Raw genomic sequence first — 19,583 nt, 5'->3', positions numbered from 1 at the left:
TGATAAAGCCACAATATCGGAATCAGTAAATATTTTCATGATAGGAATCAATGTTATTTATATTTTTTGTGCAGTGGGGATATATCTATTTAAATATCTTTTACCGTGGTTATTGTCGACGTCTACAAACTGTTGTGTGTGAAACTGTAAACATCATCAAAAATATTTTGTGATAACACTAGAATGCAATATTATTATGCATATGTGTAACTGTGTACTCTAGTACGAGTTACAAGTTACAACTCACGAGTCATAAAAACTCACAAACATGATTAGCATGATTTGAGACATTATACATATTTTTATAGTTATATACTACTCACGAATGATATGAATTCTTATTAAAATATGACAGTTTGTCAATAAATCCAAACGTAATTTTCGGTTTCACGTTACATTTGAAATTAACATTTTATTTTAAATACACGAAAAAATGATTACCACCATCCATACAAAAATACAATAGCCGAGCACAACAAATACAATTGAAGAACAAATCATTATTAACAGATAGCGAATTAAAAGGTAAAATTTATTTTGAATTTATATTATTTATTGTTTATCATTCAACTGTTTAAGAGCTTATGACATGGTACACCATTCCGTTGACACTTGACACCCTTTATATTGTAAAGCATCATGCATATTTAATCGTTATAAACCGTCAGTTTTATCTAAAGTTAATAGGTCTCTGGTCATCTCCTTAAATACATATGCCTATAATCCACCTGTTAGGTTATTTAATTGCTGTGTAAATGGGTAAAGTTGATCTAAACTATCATACATTTTTTACTACAAATTGTACATATTTTTTTAAATAAAATTGTGTATATTCACTTATAATATTTTATAAGTATCATTATGATACTTTATTATATAGGAGGTTAGGTCTTTTTATTTTCTTGTTCTACCTAAAAATTTACTGAGTACAGATGTTGTATTATATTCCCCATACAAAATACCTATTTGTACCTATTATTTATTGTTTATTAAACATTTTATTTATCTTTGAAATTAATTACTCTCACTTAAAAAAAATATCAATAAAATTCTTACCAGTTAAACAGATATTTTGACTCTTTGTACTACTATTAAATTATACATTTCATTACCACTCATTTTCTACATAGTATAAAACATGATATTATTGAAACCAGAAAACTTAAGTGATACCACTACCTAGTAATGTATCAATAGATATATTACATATTCCTATGTAATAGTTTTGTAAAATAAAATGTAACCACCTGTTTTTAGACATTTTTACCTTAAAAATATACTTAGAGTAAATTATATATATTTTTATCAAGAATCAGCGTAAAGATGTTTAAAATTTATTAAATGTGACATTATATTTTATAAAGTTATTACTTATATGTTTGGAACAAAAAGTTGTATTCATGTATTTTTGATAATTTCAAATTGCTTATAAAATGATTTTATTCGTAGTATTACATTCTCAAAATTTTTGGTTGAGAAAAAAATCTTTCATCAAAAATCCAGAATCCTAGCTATACTACTGATTACAGACACTAATTATAGTTAAAATTTAAAATTATTTAGATTGTATCGTTATATCTATATAAATAATTTAAACATCATTGTGTACATATATATACAGTGGAACACTGAAATTATTAATTACTAAACTTTGGAATTATCCAAATGTCAATCAATTGGACATCTAATTATCCAGACTAGTATCAGGCAAAAAAATAATTTACAAATCGTAAATATAGATATCCTTCTACTGTATAGTCAAGTCGCGATAACTTGAAAAACTTGACAACTCAAATTTTTTTTTATTCCCCTAGAAATATAAATTAATATAAATTTAAGTTAGATATCTTAAATAATACATATCTCAATGCAAATTTTTATCTCCCTTTAACTTTGAGTTATCATGACTCAACTGTATTTATTACAATTATTAGTCATAATTCCAAATTGTAGATTAGATATCCACCATTTTATGTATTTGTATAGATAAAGATGATTCCTTACAATTATCGAACGCTGATTATTAGGGCTTGGATATAAATGCCTTTAAAAATACCGAAAAATGTCCTTTCAAAAAATGCATTTATGACCTAAAAACTCTAAAAGATCTCCTAAACATATAAAAAAATGAATAAAAATTTAAATTGCATTTGCATTACCTTGTACTATAAGATCAATTTACAATTTCAGCCTTGTCTAATTTAAAACTGGATTACCTGATGTCAAGTTCAAAATGAAAATAATTTATATTACCTATAGTACTTATATTTCAATAAAGTCAACTTATTTAGTCATAATATGAGAAATAGGTCAAAAGTGTATTAAAATAAAATCTGCTAAAATATAAAAAGTGCCCCAAAAAAATGTTATCGTTAAATCACTGAGTATTTGAAACACATTTGTAGCTTGGTAAACATCATATAATAAAACATTCCAAAAAAAAATATGCAAATGCATTGAAATCTAAGCCTTATTGATTATTATTGGCTATTGCTATTATCACTGTTATTATTTATTCTTACTAATTCAGTTTTTGTCTAATGTCGTGCAATTTAGTGTGTCAATTGTTATAACGAGTGAATTTCTGTGTTACAATGTTTATTGTTAAAAATTTTAAATTATTTATATATAAAAAATAAATATAATATAATATATACCTATATACTCATACAATTATATAACTTTTGATGTGTTTTATATCAATCATCAGGATATTTGCTTATCCAGATCACCTTTGACATTAATTAGTCTAAATAATCGACGTTCAATTATAATTATTATTTTGGTTTTTACAGAGTTTAATAAGAAAATTAAACGGTTCTATTCATCAATAAATATGGATGTTAAATTGAGTTTAATCCTTATGCTAACATTTCCATTAGTAACACCAATCCGTTGGCTTATGCATCCAAATACTCAAAAATGTTTACGTGAAGAACTCAGACAAAATGTATTGGTAAAAGGTGATTATGAAATCGCACCAATTGATGGTCAGTTTATGGATTATATGGTACGGGATTCTAAAGGACACATCTTAGCTAATAAACAAGACATTACTAAAGGAAAGTTTACATTTAGTACTGAAAATTATGATATGTTTGAAATTTGCTTTAATTCCCGTGTACCTGGATATCAAAGAGGAACTTTGCAAGAAGTTTCATTAAATATTAAAACGGGTGTTGAAGCAAAAACATATGAAGGAATTGGAGAGGTGGCTAAATTGAAACCTTTGGAATTAGATTTGAAAATGTTGGAAGATTTATCATCATCTATTGTTCAAGATTTTTCTGACATGAAGCATCGGGCCGAAGAAATGCGAAATACAAACGAATCAACAAGCAGAAGAGTTCATTGGTTCAGTATGTTCAGCATTATTTGTTTATTTGGATTGAGTGTATGGCAGATCTTGTACTTAAGGAGATATTTTAAAGCTAAGAAACTCATTGAGTAATACTAATTTGTATCTATTTAAAATTACATTTTTTTCCTCTTACAGTCTTACAGTAAAATATAAAACATCAATTGTAATTACAATTTAATTTGTCTTAATGTATTTACATATTTTAATAAAAAAATTCAATAAATTATGTTTTATCATTCTTAAAGTTGTATAAAAAATTATTATTTCATTTTTGGAGGTTGAGCAGCAGACTCCCAATGAATAATTTAACATTATATCAGTGGTTAATGCTGACTCCAATGTATAAGGCATGCTCATTGATAAGTATTATACATTCATACTTGGTATAGCCAATTATTAATAATACAGCAGTTCATAATTAGGAAATGCAACAACTGAATAAGTATTGAGGATGCTTTGGGTAGTTAAGACAAACAGTACATACCACATCAGTCAGTAATAAATTTCTATGAATAGCAATATGTTAACAAGTCAATTCATTCTAACAGTGGTGATGGGGCGATCGCCCCCCTTCTAAAATTATCATTTATTACTAATTTATAAGTTTAATATCAAATTTATATTGTAGTATAGGTAATATTGTCAAAAATAAAAATTGTGTTTTCTGTATGGCTAATTTACCCAAAATATATTAAATCTACTTGTTCTACAATTTTATCGTCCTTAAATTTTATTCTTGTTTTTATGTTATTGTCTCTACTACATACAATGACTTTAGTCTTTTTTGCGTATAAATCCTTTTCCATCACCTGTTACAGGCACTATACCTCCCTCTCACCACCAAAAAAAAAAATTTATTTTTTGTATATGTGCCTGACCTGTTCTAATTATTCTAAAATCTTTCATTTTTCACTATTATTGCAATGTCATCCGTGAATCTCAGCATATCTATTCTGTGACCATTTATCTCTATTCCTAGCTGTGTCCTCTCTCTCATACTACAGAAAACTGTATAAGTATCTGTGAAATATAAAATACTTTTTAAATTTGAATTATTATTCAGAATTATGTTAACATGTACAATAGGTAAATTTATTTATCATTATTGATAACCAATTTCACTAAATGATTAGGATCAATGACAAATTTAGCTATTTATGAGTAATATCAAATAGAGAATCAATATAAGTTTTTATTACTTCTCATTATGCTGAATATGTATATATTCAACAAACTATACTAAAAAAAAGAAAATGTTTGTGTTTAAATAAGCAATATTTCACATTTATATTATTTAAAGATATAAAACTGTTACCCAATGTGGTTTAGTGATTTTTTATGTACTACTTTACTATAACTGTTGATAAAGTATGCAGTGTATAAAAATTTTATATTCTTATAGTTTATTATGTTCTTATAACTGAAATTATTAATACTATTGTATATTGTATTGTATTATTTTAAACTACTAAATTTAACAACTTATATAGATTTTAGTTTTAACTCCTAGTTTCATAAATAAATATATATATATTCTGGTATTATAAAATCAATGATAAATAACAACAAATATTTTGAATTGTTAGTGGTGTATTATAGCAAATTACTCCAATTAGTATAGATAGCTACAGTTTAGTAAATAATAAGCAACTTCTAAAATTGCTTGCGAAAAAAAATGTTTTAACAATTTTTAACTGAAGAACCCTCAATTTAATTACATAGCTATAAACAATAATTAATATGTAAATAATTATTTTATATTATAGTATAATAGTTTTTATCTATAAGCCAACAATAGATATTTTACTTCATTTTTGATTATTTTAATAAAATGTGAATTGTAGACCAACAGTGTGACTATACTATCATTTAGCTGGACCAAGTATTTTTTTTTAATAGTTCACATAATAGGAGATAGCTAAATAAAAAACAGTATTTAAAACGTAAAATATGTATAAAAAGTTATTATTTTTAATTTTTATGAATTTAAATTGATTATTAATAGTGTATAAAAGAAAATATTTATATGTAGTTTACTTAATGATATATTTATGAACTGAATATTTGATTTTAGATATTATAATATAAAAATATTTTTTAAACACCTATAAGTAAAAATGTTACGTGAAATAAGGTTTAGAATAAAACTAAAATAGAAGACATAATTTAATAAAAAAAAAAAAATAGCTTGTATTACAATTTATATTTATAAGTATTTTTATAAGGAAATATAAAAAATAAAAAATATCAAAACATTCCTCTTTGCTGTTTATTTCTTGCAGCATTTCTTCTATTATGGTTCCCACTGAATGCTTTGTTCTCATTTTTTCTTTGTCTTTCCAACTCAACATTTGACCCAGATGGGATAGCTGATGAAGAAGCTACTTGTAGTTTACCTTATATAATAAGACATGTTTAAAAAAAAATGTTGGTCCTTTTGTTTTTAGTAACAATACTTACTCCGATTGGATCTATTAGATTGCTTTGCAGCATATCTCCTAGCTTGCCGTTCTCGAACTTCTTCAGGATTTTCACAGAATGGTTGAAAATTCAATACTTGCTGCGGTTCATCATCTGAAAATTCTTCTTCTACAGATTCAGTTATAGCTTTTTTCTCTATTAAAACCCTTGGTATAACATCTGGTCTTCTCTTTTCATTTTCATCTGCTGGTTCTGGTATGACATATTCAACTTCATCATATGTGTCATCATATTCATCATTATAATATGACTCTAATTCAGCACACGTAATTTCAGTAAAATTATATTTTTCATAAAATGGTCGCATTTCATTTCGGAAAGATTTATCATCTAAGACTGCTTTAAGTTTTTTAAGTTTCTTATTTCTTAATAAAAATTAAACACAATATTATTACAAATTAATTACTATCTGTCAATAAATATCATATTTTTATATTTATTTTTATTCCTTTAAGTAATAAAGCCTACCCAACTTACCCTTTAATTGAAGGATCATAACCAGTAGCATTATCTTCATACTCTGACATCAGAGGAAGATTTAAATCATATTGAGTAAGTTCTGACGGAAGACTATCTTCTAAGACCATATTTATAACTTTTTCAGAATCCATGTCATAATATTCTAAACATTTCTAAACCAAAATAAAATATCAATTATAAGTAAATGTTATAATATAAAATACAAATTAACTAACCTTAATAAATCCATCTCCTAAATGGGGCAATAAATCTTTAACGTTATTTATAAGAGACTGCAATTTTGCATTTTCTATATTTGTACTACTGGATTGCAGCTTAAAATATAAATTCATAATTATTATCTTATATTGATATGGAACAGTGTTTCCTAAACTTTTTGTAATGGTGACTCAAAAATTTAATGCAACCCTAACTAAAAAAAAAAGTTGCCTAGGTTTTTTTTTATATGTATTATCGATTTAGTTGCCTAATTAATTTACAAATATCACGAGTCGTATCCCATAGATTGGGAAACACTGATATAGAATTATAAAAAAAAACTTGATAAAATAATTACCTCTAACTGTTGTTCTTCTAATTCTTTTTGTTCAAATTCAGCATATGGTTTATTAATTAATTCTAATGATTTTAATAAATAATCAAATCTTGTTGAGTCTCTAAAAGATTTTTATTTTTATTAAAATATTTTCAAACAAAATATAAATCATTCAAAAGTCTTACATTTCTTTGTTAAATTTTTGACATTTCTTTATATCTTTAGTTAAATTATACACAGCATTATAGTCAATAACAAATTCATTATATGATAATAACTCACTAATAACTTCTAAATATTCTTCTACTGCATTCTCTGATCTTTAAAAAGCAATAAATATAAAATTTATCGTTTTTAGAAATATAATTTACTCAAGATATATATTTACTTATTTGTAGTTTGGGTAGATATATGAATTAAACATTGTCGAACACACTTCACAAGTAATAATCTTGATGCGTGTAGTTTTTCTTGGAATTTTTCCAATTTATTCATAGAAATTATTTTCTTATAAATTAGTGGTTTTATACTATGATAGAACGAAGCTATTCTAAACAAATATGATAAAAAAATAAAATTTAAAAGTTAATTATAAATACTTAGTTAGGTTTTATATTTGTCATACATACTTAAGGTGCAATTTCTCTTGATAGAAAAAACTAGAGGCTATTGGATAAATTTCCAAAAAATTTGAAATACTATATGATGTGTCTAATAAAAAATTAACTATATCTTCAATCATGCAAAGATTTATTTCTTCTATATCAATAGAAGTTTCATTACTTTGATATTTGTGATTACCGTACTCAATGTCTAATTCAATTTTATCTTGAAACTGACTTAAACACTAGAAATTTTAATATTTAAAATGTTTAATACAAATATTGCATTTAATTAGTTATTTTATGTAACTCACTTTAATTGTAAATTGAATAGAGTTTTTTAAATTTTCTTTGTATAATTTTTGACAAGCAAACAATTCTTTAAAAATTATTTCTAACTCTTTTTTATATAATTGGCCATAAATGGAACATATATCAAACAACATGGGAATACTTATAATATTGTTATTACATAATAAGCTCCACATATGATGAGGTGACATAAAATTCTCCTAATAAAATAAAATAAAATAAAAATATTGTTTAAAAACATAGAAAATAATTACTTCATTCTCTGAGGATGTAGTTAGCCGTTTAAATAATTTATATGCAAAGTAATCAATTTCATTGTAAATGACCAACACATCACTATCTTGAGGAAGTTGATCCATCAAGTGAGGAGGAGCAGCTTCTTGAAGAAATGTACATAATCCCATAGTAGCTTGTTTATTAAAAACAACTGTAGACCAAAATCTATAATGTTAAATTAATATTAATAATAAACTCAAATATGTATTAATTTTAATAATATTTACTCTTTAAATGATAAATTTAGAAGAGTTTTAAAGTCTTGTACCAAATACTTCATCTGTTCTATCCAACATTCTTTTTGATCCAAAGCATTGGTGATAGATTTCAATGGATGAATATATCTCAAAAATTGTCTTTTTATAGCTAACTTTTTATCCTAAATATTTTTATTGAATACATGTAAAATTATTATAATATTTAATGTTTTATAATTATAGCAAATTTAGTTTTATTCCTAATTAATATTTTAATAATTTCTATTAATATTTCTATTTTGTTTATCTAAAAGTATTAAGAGGACATTATACTCATACATGTTTTACAACATAGAATTTTGTGTTAATTGATCTATTATTGGTATGATATGTGATATGTTGACATGTGATAGCACAATTTACTTATTTTAAGTAAACGAATAAGCAATAACTAAAGACGTACAAGACTTGTAATCAAGTTATTGAAAATAATAATTATGATAATAGCTATTAAATTACACAAAGCAAAATATTTTAGGATTATGTTTGATTAAGTTGATATAATTGGGTTAAAATGTTAATTCATATTTTACAGATATCTATATTCCAGTATCAATTAATCAATAAGTTTAGAATTGAGTTAAATTTTATAGTAAAACTGAAATTAGCAATAAATTAGTTTATAAAATATGTATATTATAAATAAAAAAACAATTCAGTTACAATGAGTTCATTATAAGATGATAATTAATAATTATATTAATATTATATAATATTATTTCAAAATTTTACTTCGGCAGCCATTTAGGTGTAAGCTTTGATGTAACCACTGCGATGAAATAAAATTTTTATTACTTTATAATATAGTCATTTATTTCACAGTTTCACACTGTCTTATAACTTAGAAATTTTATTTACTATTAATTATCACAGAACAATACGTTATTATGGAATAAGGACACTTTAAGGAATACAGATTCACTGAACTGACTAGTGATAGTAGTAAACTCTAAATTAACCACTATCATAGATAAAGAATAGATAAAGTAACAGGTAAACACTATCTATCTATTATCAATTAAATTATCATGTATTTTGAATTTTCATATTCGTGCAAATATGCAATGTTTCAAACGTACAAAATACTTGAATACAGCCAAATACCAATGGCTAAGTACCACGAATTAAGATATACCTTAAGGTAAAATAAAAAATCACTTTTGTTGAAAACTGGTTAGCGTAAAAGATTAAGAACAATGATTTTAGAGGAATTGTAGCTTATGGTTAATAAAATCCAAATGTGTATTGTGTACAATCACATATTCACATGCAAACATTTGTATTTTATTATAAGACACAAATACCTACATCACCAATACGTCAGTAAATTATTAAAATATAAAGTTTCAAATTTACATGAAATAAAAATAAAATACACAATAAAATTAGTAAATAAAAATATGTGTAAATTCAATGTTTTAAGTGAAGTAAAAGATACGTACAATATTTCTAGCAATATTAAACTTGACCCGTTTTTGTTAGAGTCTTTGTAAAATAAGAACTAATATAATAACTACTTGGAGTCTTTTTATAACAAGTCAAAGAATATTTTTTTTTTCAAAACTATTTTATTGTAATACTTTATAATACGTTAATATTTCTTGTTTCTTAATATAAATAATTATTTAATTGGTATTTAATAAAAAAATGTATGCAAGGTAACTATAAAATAAAAATAACAGTGTTAGGTAATTTTCCACACCACCTTTATTATTAAACGACACACAATAACATTGTCCGTATTGTTTAATAACTTTATGAGGTATTACACGAGGCGCGTTTTTTTTATTGTGGTGTCCCCAGTAGGCCTAATCCACATCGTAAGTGAGAACGCATCACATGCAGGGGCGTATTTAGGTAGGGGCTTTGGGTACCGTCACAACAAATGTGTGCCATAGAGTTATAGAATACTATAGTATTTATATAACACGGTGTTCTATGGTATTAAAAATTTCACCATTGCGCGGTGTAGAAGTTTTTTAGTTTTTTTTTTCTAGGGGAGAGGCGGCAAAATATGTCTTGCCCTTATTCTAAAATTCCTAAATACGCCACTGATCATATGAATGCATTCAAATAATAAAAAAAAATATACAATAACTTAAACTATGTAGATATCAATAATACTATAAGGAAACCTAAGAATAAAAATATGATGCTACAAAAACGGGTAATGTGTGCAATATGTGTGTTGCCGGCCGGCGATAGTCAATGTGTTGGATGAATGGATGAGAGATGAGCGCTGACGCGTAAGGGGACAACTAAATAAAAATTATTATAATATAATAATATAATAACCTAACTTAACCTATACTATAATACAAACACGTCCTGGCAACACTTGATGAGATGAGATGAGCTGCCAATCTTCCTCCGGGTTGAAACGAAGCAGAGTGCCGACACATTTCCCATCAGCTTGGTGACAAATTCTTCTTCACTAATAAATGACAAATTCTTCTTCACTAATAAATATAAATATTATATATTTATTTACAGTACACTGTACCTACTATGATTCTAAAAATTATTAAATAATACAAACAATTCCTTTCGACAGTTGATTATCAGTTGAATTTCTTTTTGCCACTGCCAAGCGTTCTCCGTGTTGAAACAAAGCCCAATGCCGACACATTTTCCATCAGCTCAATGACAAATTCATCGTCGGTGAGTAGTCCATGATCCAGCTAAATGTTTGGTTCCTATAAAACTACAAACTAATGTGCAGATTAAATGCAATAGAAAAAACAATTTTAATATTTCAGAAATATGTGTTGGTGTTCTTTTATTTTTGAATTTGAATTAATTTTAAATTTTATATTCATAATTTATCAGTTAAAAATGCAAAAAAAAAATTAAGAAGATTATAGTATATTGCCGTTTAACTTTCTGTTCGGTGGCCACCTTTTAAATTCCTCATTCTCTTTTATAAGAAAGTTAAACAGCACAATAACTATAAAAAATATAAATTTAAACTTACACAAAGACGAACTAGCTATGTGATAAGAAAAAAAATTGGTAATTTATCAACGTATTATTAAAATAAAAAGAACACCTAAAACCGTAGTACAGTATGTCATCTGAAGAAAAAAAAAACCATAAAAGTTAAATATAATTTAAGTGAATATTCATAATATACTGTACTACTGTTCGAAAAATTATAATATTAAGCAAACACAGCCTTGCGACACTTGTTATTCAGATGAGCTTCTTATTGATGCTGCCAATCGTCCTCCGGGTTGAAATTAGACAAGGATATAGCGTAATTATTTCAGTTTTTTTGTTTTTCCGATATTATGGCAAGATCTGAAATGTTTTATTTAATTTTACTATTTACCACCCAAAGTACCAAATAGATCATACTTGCTACAAGAATTCATGACAAACAGAAAATATACTACATAATTGTAAAATCATTATACATTTTTCGCTACGACCAGGATCTAAGGTGTACTTAACGACTTTATTTTATTCTTGGCAATTTCATCACTAATGCATGGTCGGTAACCTTTTTGAACTCTCAGGCCACATTCACAAATTAAAAACAGTTTGCGGACCAGATAAAAATAAAAATTTTATTTTCTTAAATTATTTACTATGAAAAAAAAAATTGTCTAGAACTTTAAAATAATAAAATATAAATAAAAAAATAATGTCAGTGTTTTAGAATTTAAAACGGGTCGTATATACAATAACCTGCCGGTTGCCGACCACTTCATTGGATTGGACGATCGGAAATAAAATATAGGTCTGTCATCGGGGTAACAGCTTGTAGAAGTCAATAAACATTTATTTTATTATACGTATAAATAGTAAATTTATTACTACCCCAAAATGATAAGACAATATTAACCTACGTAAGTATCCTTCGACGCTTTTCGGTGAAATCAAGCTGTGCCATATTAATATTCAAACGCGCACCGTCACCAAAGAAACAGTTAGTTTATTTCTTCATTCGCCTTCTTTATGCTTCGGAATGGAATTATTGAAATATTTTATGAAAATAAGAGTACTCGTCATGTACTGAAGGCTGTTGTTTGACGACTGTTCAATAAAATTATTAGAATTGTTAATCGTCTACTACAAATGACAACGATTGTCGTTTGCCATGGATGATAAATATTATGTTTTTTTTTATAGAACTCTTTGTGATTTAATAAGATTCATTATTATATTTCAGCTGCCTTGCATACGAAACTTTTGGTATCTAATTAATTTCATACTTAAAATCATAATAGTTGTATATTATCCTGAATGTTTTTTAAATTATAATTTTATAACGGTTATTAACGGTTTTATACGGTTTGGCTAAACTAAATGATTAATAATTTTAAAATTATCAAATAACTATATTAATTCGTTTTTAATCACGCGCAATGTTTTAACCTAATCTTACATACCTATTACATTAGATGCAATTACCAACTACCTCTGTCTGTAGATATTGTGTCTGATGACACCTATCATAATAGAAAAAAAAATTCATACATTTCGATTATTGTGATTTCTTGTAACAAATAGTACCTAATCACTAGTCAATGCTTTGGGAAATCAATTTACGTTTTAAACTTAAAATAAAATATATTAATTTTTATGAAAAATCCGCTACCCGGATAATGTAATCGATGTAGACGCATAGTTTATTAATTTATGTATAAATTATATAGTACTGAACTTCAAACAGTCATAATATAAGTTTCCAATGAGCATTTTATTTTTGTTTTTGCATAAAAAAAACTAATGAGAATTCCTATAGAACATTTTAAAAATTTGTAATAATAACAAAATAAAGAACATTGTATATAATATATAGTTTGAAATATTTTTAAAATAATAACATAAATAAGAAATATTCTCATAAAAAATTAGTTAAAACTTTAAGTTCTCGGTGTATAAGATTATTTGTTTTTAAACTAAATAGTATATTATAGCCTATAACACAATATAAAAATTGTTTTACAAGAATTAGTTTTTTTTTTGGGATGAAAAATTAATACTCAATAAGTCATAAAATATTGAACTTCAATCATAAAAAAGAATGTGACTTTCCAGTAAACCTTTTATATTTGTTATATTTAAAAAAAACTAATGAGAATTACTATACTAAATTTATATATAAAAGACATTATTATATGAATATCTGATGAAAAAATAATTTGAAAATTGTATAGATTTAGACAAAATTTCACGAAATTTTGATTTTAAACGTTTATAAAATTACTTATTTGAAAATAAAATACAGGTCTAATCGAAGTGGCAGCATGTACAAGTCAATAAATATTTGTTTAAAGTATAAATTTTTTACTACCATAAAATTATAGGAAAATTAACCTGCGCAAGTATCCTTGACTCTTTTTGGCGAAATCAAGCTGTGCCATATTAATGTTCAAACGTGCACCGTTGCCGAAGAAACAGCTAGTTTATTTCTTCATATGCCTTCTTTACGCTTCGGAATGAAATTATTAAAATATTTTATGAAAACGAGAGAACTTGTCATGTACTGAAGGCTGTTGTTTGACGACTGTTCAATAAAATTATTAGAATTGTTAATCGTCTCTTACAGATGACAACGATTGTCGTTTGACATGGATGATAAATATAATAATAATGTTTTTTTTACAGAACTCTTTGTGATTTTATAGGATTTATTATTATATTTCAGCTGTTTTGCATACGAAACTTTTGGTATCTGATTAATTTCATACATACAATCATAATAATTTTATATTATCCTGAATTTTTTTTAAAATTATAGTTGTATAACGGTTATTAACGGTTTTATACGGTTTGGTTGAACTAAATGATTAATAATTTTAAAAATATTTAAAAGTTTAATCATTAAACTGATATTCGATACTTAATAGTTAATAGATTATGATCTATTACATATAATAAAGAAGGACTTGCAAAATTAATAAAATTAATATCTAAATACAAGCAGTTATATTCACATTCAACTCGTTATACACATATTGTTACATATCATTTCCGTTTTGGTACCGTCCTGTTTAGGAATAATACATGCTCATACTATTTTTACTGATTTTAAAATTAATCGATAAATTCTAATTAATATGCTCAGATATTTTGCGATATTCATATATATATTTATAATAAATACATCTATTTATGGTATTATGCTGTTTATTTTATCCTATAAGTGTATAGTCAAAATATTTTGAAAATTATAATATTTTTAAGAAATGCAAACCTTAAAATTTGTTAAAATTATCAAATAACTATAGTAGTTCGTTTTTAAATTACTACAAAAAAACAAAAATCGGTTGAGCAGAAATAGTTATCACAGAAATATGAAATGAATATCTAATAATTTTATAAAAATTCAAAATTCAGAGAATTATAAAATATTAATGTGTCTTTTCGGAAAACTTTTTATTATTGTTAGGGATAAAAAAAACTTATATTAGTTGGGTACTCGGCCGGTTAAAAATTAAAAATGCTATTTATACAATTAATATAAATATAAATTATTATTCTATAAAATGGGTCTGGTAATATTATGACAATTATTATTATTATTATGCTCGCCGAATATTTTAACTTTACGATTGCGCGTTCGGGAATAAAATATGCATATACGTATACATCACTCGACGGATAGAATTATCCGGTTATTGTCCGGTGCAATAAGTTTGTATTTATTTTATATTTTTATGTCTAAAAAAAGTAAATTAAAGCTCCAAAAGTATAGAAAATCAAACTCACGTAAACATCGATTTTTTTTGTGAAACTTAGTTGTGTCATATTTAATGTCCATACGTTCAGTAACCACATCGCCGACCAAGGAACACTTTTCTTCTTCCGTCTTTACCGTGTTTCGAATTGAAGATATTGAGATATTTCATGAAAATAAGCTGAACAGAACGGCATATGCGTGTAAAATATTATATATATTAAAGTACGGTTTAACGATTTGTACGTCTATTTTTTTCTCCGTTAAAATTATTACAACCATCAATCGTCTCCGACGAATAACGAAGATTGCCATAGATGATATATTAATATGATAGATCCATCCATATCCATAGATCATAAACTGTATTATTATATTGTAATATTATTATTAGCCAGACATTTAAATTTATTCGAGAATCTGCCGTTCGAGAGACTCAATTGTGTACTTATACAAATTTTTATGCACGACAAGGCGGAGGACGGGGTGGATTGTATAGATGTTGTTCAGTACATTGAGACTAGACTCATTCAAAGTTTCTGCCATTGGCATCGCATAAATTAGTAATTAGTTGTTTTTATCGATATTTTTCGCCCGTATTATTATTGAATTTATCAATAATCAATATTCATATCGAAAACCATCATAATTATTTTCAAAATAGATAAAAATAATTAATTATACTAGAATTTTCTTCAAACTTTTTTATTGCTTTACAACTTTTATTTTATGATGATTAGTCGTCTCAAAGACCCCTGACTGCTAGCCACCACTGCAGGTGTTAATAAGTTTATGGCATAAACAGCTTAAAACTAATCTACATAATATTTTAAATACTTCTCTGTTAGTGTTATATAATAATACATAAATTGGTGTCTTTAAATAATATTTTTGTAATAACTTAAAAAAAATAGATAACTATACCTATAATTGTTATTTTTCGTTAAAATATCCAATTTTGTCAATATTCAAATTTAGTATGTACTAACAGTAACGCCGAACATGGGTATAAACTGTGGAAAATTCCCCAGAAATATTTATTAGTGGGTTGTGGGTGGGTGATAATCAAAAATAGTTTGTTACGCAGTATCTTGTATGTATATAGTTAGAAATAATTATAATACCATTCGAACGTAACTAACTAAACATTTTTTTAGTAGGTGGGTCTTATACCATCATTTTTTCCTCATCACATGAAATATAGATCGGCGCCACTGGATTTACGACTACAACCTCTGAGACTGGGAGTGAGAATATGAATAAAGTTAAAACTTTTAAGCAATAATAATAATATAATAGTAGCTATAGTTATATAGTTGTACTAAGTTATATACTACTTTTAATGCACCAGTAGTAGTAGTATAATTATAATATGTTCATGGTCTAAACTCTAAAGTCTGATAATATCATTGATATCAAAACTGGGCAAAATCGCTAAAAAAATGATTTTTAAAATACAAGTTCAAAATAACTTAATAAAAAATTTTGAAAATTTTAAATTAAAATCATTTTAAAAATTTAAATCCAAAATCTTTAAAATCAATAATTTAAAAATCCAAAAATCCAAAATTCGCACCTTAATAATAATCGTATTATTAAATATTAAAAAATTGTATAATCCAAAAAATTTTTTTAATCATTTTAATCTATTATTCCATACATTTTACCAACTAATAAATTTAATTTTTTTAATTAAATATTTTAACATGCTTAAAGTAATTTAAATGTTTTAATGTAATAATCAAACTAATTATTAAATAGACTGTACACACTAAACGACTAAACAGTATATATAGGTAAATTTAGAATATAATTAGAATAGCCATTGACTAATGTTCATTATTTAAAGAAGTATAGAACATAATATTTGTTTATGATATAATTAAATAAATATGTAGTCTTATAAACCTATGTCATTATATATATATTCCTATAATTGTAAATTTTAAATAGTCAATTTAATGGTCAAATATTATTTAAATATAAAATAATAAACAATTTTTTTTAAATAAATAAACAAATTAAAAAAGACAATTTGATTTCTGTTAACACATGTAGTTAAATACCGTTATTATTAATAATTTAATTAATAAATCAAATTTGAAAAAAAAATCTAAAAACTAACAACTTTAAAATAAAAATAAAAATCCAATTGATTTTGGATTTTAGATTTTGAAAAAAAAGGACTAAATTATGCTTATCTTTGCTTGATATAGTCTATGCCAATGGTTTTCAACCTTTTTGGACTCGCGACCCAATTTTTTAGGCCTATATTTTTCGCGACCCACGTAATAGCTTTGTAAAATAGCTGAAATTGCTTAATGCTTTGCAGTAGCACTATTAAAACTAAATAAATAAAAATTACATTTTAGTAGGTATTTTCATTTATTAATTTTCTAAGTTTAATAATTAAAAAATTATTTTTTACCTTCTATAATTTTATTAATTTAAAGTTTGTTTTATAAAGAAGACTTATCGCTACCCGATTTTAAAGCTTACACGACTCAAAAATAAGTCCTGACCCACCGGTTGAAGATCACTGGTTTACACCCTAACGCCATAAGCCGACAGCCTGTCCCCCCTCCTTCCGTGGTAGTCATAATAAGAATATTTTAGTTTTTATTCTATAATGGAAAATAAAATGAAACAAATTAAACGTGAATGCCTTAAGTGTGGTCGTGTTTTTATTAATGATTATCGTGTCAAACATGAATGTCAACAACATGCAGGTGTAAAACGTGTTATAGACTTATAGTTAATCATTTTGGAGCACCGAAAAATTCATTCGAAGCTTCAAAATCTCTATTGAAAGAATATTCACCAACTGTAAATATTTATTTACTAAAGTAATATTTCATCGATAAATATCCATATTGAGCATTCAAATTTATCACTTAAAGAATTTAACAATTTGAAATTACATTTGAGATTATGTTATATTTTTATAACACCGGACCGGGCATTAAAAAATAAAATAAAAAGGGCTATATATAGATCGGGCTCTTTTGTTTGTAGAACTTTACGGGCCGGACTCAAAATATTTAAACCAATGGTGGACCGGGCTTTTTTTCTCGATAAAACTCTTCTAGCCGAGTCGGGCTGGGTTTTATTTTGGTAGGACCTTTTGGGCCGGGCCGGGACGGACTTAAACCAAGAGTGAATCGGGATTTTTAAGAATTTTTTTCATCTCGCGAATTCTTTCCTGGGCATTTTTGGGTTTTTTTGAATGACAAATAATCATTATTTAAAACTAAAATGATAAGTTCAATGAACAGTTCAACGTTGGAATATTCACGGATAATGATAACATATTAAAATGAATATTTTAATATTTTAAATAAAAATATTTCAAACTGGACCGGACCGGGATTTTTTATCAAAAAATATTTTGGACCAGATCGGATCGGGCTGGGTTTTAGAAAAAAATTGTAGGACCAGGCTGGCCCGTAAATTTATGGCCCTTGCAGGTCTTTATCGTGTAGCGACCTATATCCGATTACATTGAGCATTAAGTTACTAAATTCGCTAATCGCTTACTTGACGACTGAGTACTTGACGCAAATACGTAATGACACTTCCGCACACACATTAATCTAGTAGCGAGCACATTAGCGATTTTGTTAGCTATGTCAATTTCAAAAGCTACTTTACTTGCTGCTTTGCTAGTGTGTAAAGTAGCCAGCGAATAAGTGACTGACTAGGTCTATTAAGATTTAAGAGGATGCCATACCCGCATGTGTTGTCTGTCTTACTAACTTACATCATAACAAATTTTTGTTCAGCAGAATACATTTTATGATGTTAGCTTTAATACTAGAGGAAATTTACCTATTATCAAATTTAAAGGTAAGAATATTATCTAGACAATGACATATGATTTTAAAATGAGTTATGAATGTTTTAAAGTTGTAATATTTTACATAACTGTAACTCACTTTCAAACAATAATATCAATAAAATCATATGTCATTATCTAGATAATATTCTTAGCTTTAAATTTAATAATAGGTATATTTACTCTAATATTAAAGCTAACATCACAAAATGTGTTCTGCTGAACGAAAATTTGTTTTGATGTACGTTAGAAGACAGAGACACCACATGCGGGTACGGCGTCCAGGCGTCCTCTTAAGCGAATTTAGTAGCAGCACAGAATAAATGAAATGAAATTTATTCTGTGGTAGCAGCGAGTAAATTCCCCCAATGTAATTAAGCCACATTCACTATTGACTATTAAACGAACAATAATATATCTAATTTGAAGCAAAAAGTTATCTTTGTCATTATTACTCTGTTAAGTGGTTTTTCATTTTTGGTATGATACCCCATTAAATTGTTCTTGTGCTAGCGTTATTTGTCAGGAGTGGTAATAGCAAGTAGCCACCGCTGTATCGGCTGTATCTATAAACAACCATTACGTAGCGTACAGTCGGTTGCTGGCACGGTTTTTGAAGACCGCTATCGGTGCTATCGGTTGCCGGTTGTTTGATAACTCAAAACATGATAAAGATTGATAAATGCAATCGCCATTTTACCGCAAGCATGGTTATGTACAATTTTTTTTCCGTATCCTGCCGTTGACCATTTTACT

At 26.1% G+C, this 19,583-nt stretch overlaps 2 protein-coding genes across 2 annotated transcripts; one reads left to right on the top strand and one right to left on the bottom strand.

The window, feature by feature from the left end:
* The first annotated feature begins 174 nt into the window (after window positions 1-174).
* LOC113552065 (transmembrane emp24 domain-containing protein bai-like) lies at window positions 175-4,038 on the top strand. Its single transcript, XM_026954733.1, has 2 exons — window positions 175-525; window positions 2,796-4,038. The coding sequence occupies exon 2, from the start codon at window positions 2,837-2,839 to the stop codon at window positions 3,449-3,451; it is 615 nt and encodes a 204-aa protein (XP_026810534.1). The 5' UTR covers window positions 175-525; window positions 2,796-2,836; the 3' UTR covers window positions 3,452-4,038.
* A 1,453-nt stretch (window positions 4,039-5,491) lies between these two features.
* Window positions 5,492-9,229, bottom strand: LOC113553229 (activating signal cointegrator 1 complex subunit 2-like). Its single transcript, XM_026956444.1, has 12 exons — window positions 9,037-9,229; window positions 8,275-8,426; window positions 8,026-8,212; window positions 7,774-7,971; window positions 7,487-7,704; window positions 7,246-7,407; window positions 7,043-7,177; window positions 6,879-6,978; window positions 6,538-6,636; window positions 6,320-6,474; window positions 5,822-6,207; window positions 5,492-5,757 (listed from the first exon to the last, which is right to left on the bottom strand). The coding sequence occupies exons 1-12, from the start codon at window positions 9,046-9,048 to the stop codon at window positions 5,609-5,611; spliced, it is 1,953 nt and encodes a 650-aa protein (XP_026812245.1). The 5' UTR covers window positions 9,049-9,229; the 3' UTR covers window positions 5,492-5,608.
* Between the last annotated feature and the right edge of the window lie 10,354 nt (window positions 9,230-19,583).

This window comes from Rhopalosiphum maidis, chromosome 2, assembly GCF_003676215.2.
Source record: "Rhopalosiphum maidis isolate BTI-1 chromosome 2, ASM367621v3, whole genome shotgun sequence".
Taxonomy (NCBI): domain Eukaryota; kingdom Metazoa; phylum Arthropoda; class Insecta; order Hemiptera; family Aphididae; genus Rhopalosiphum; species Rhopalosiphum maidis.
This window is presented reverse-complemented; position numbering and strand designations above follow the sequence as displayed.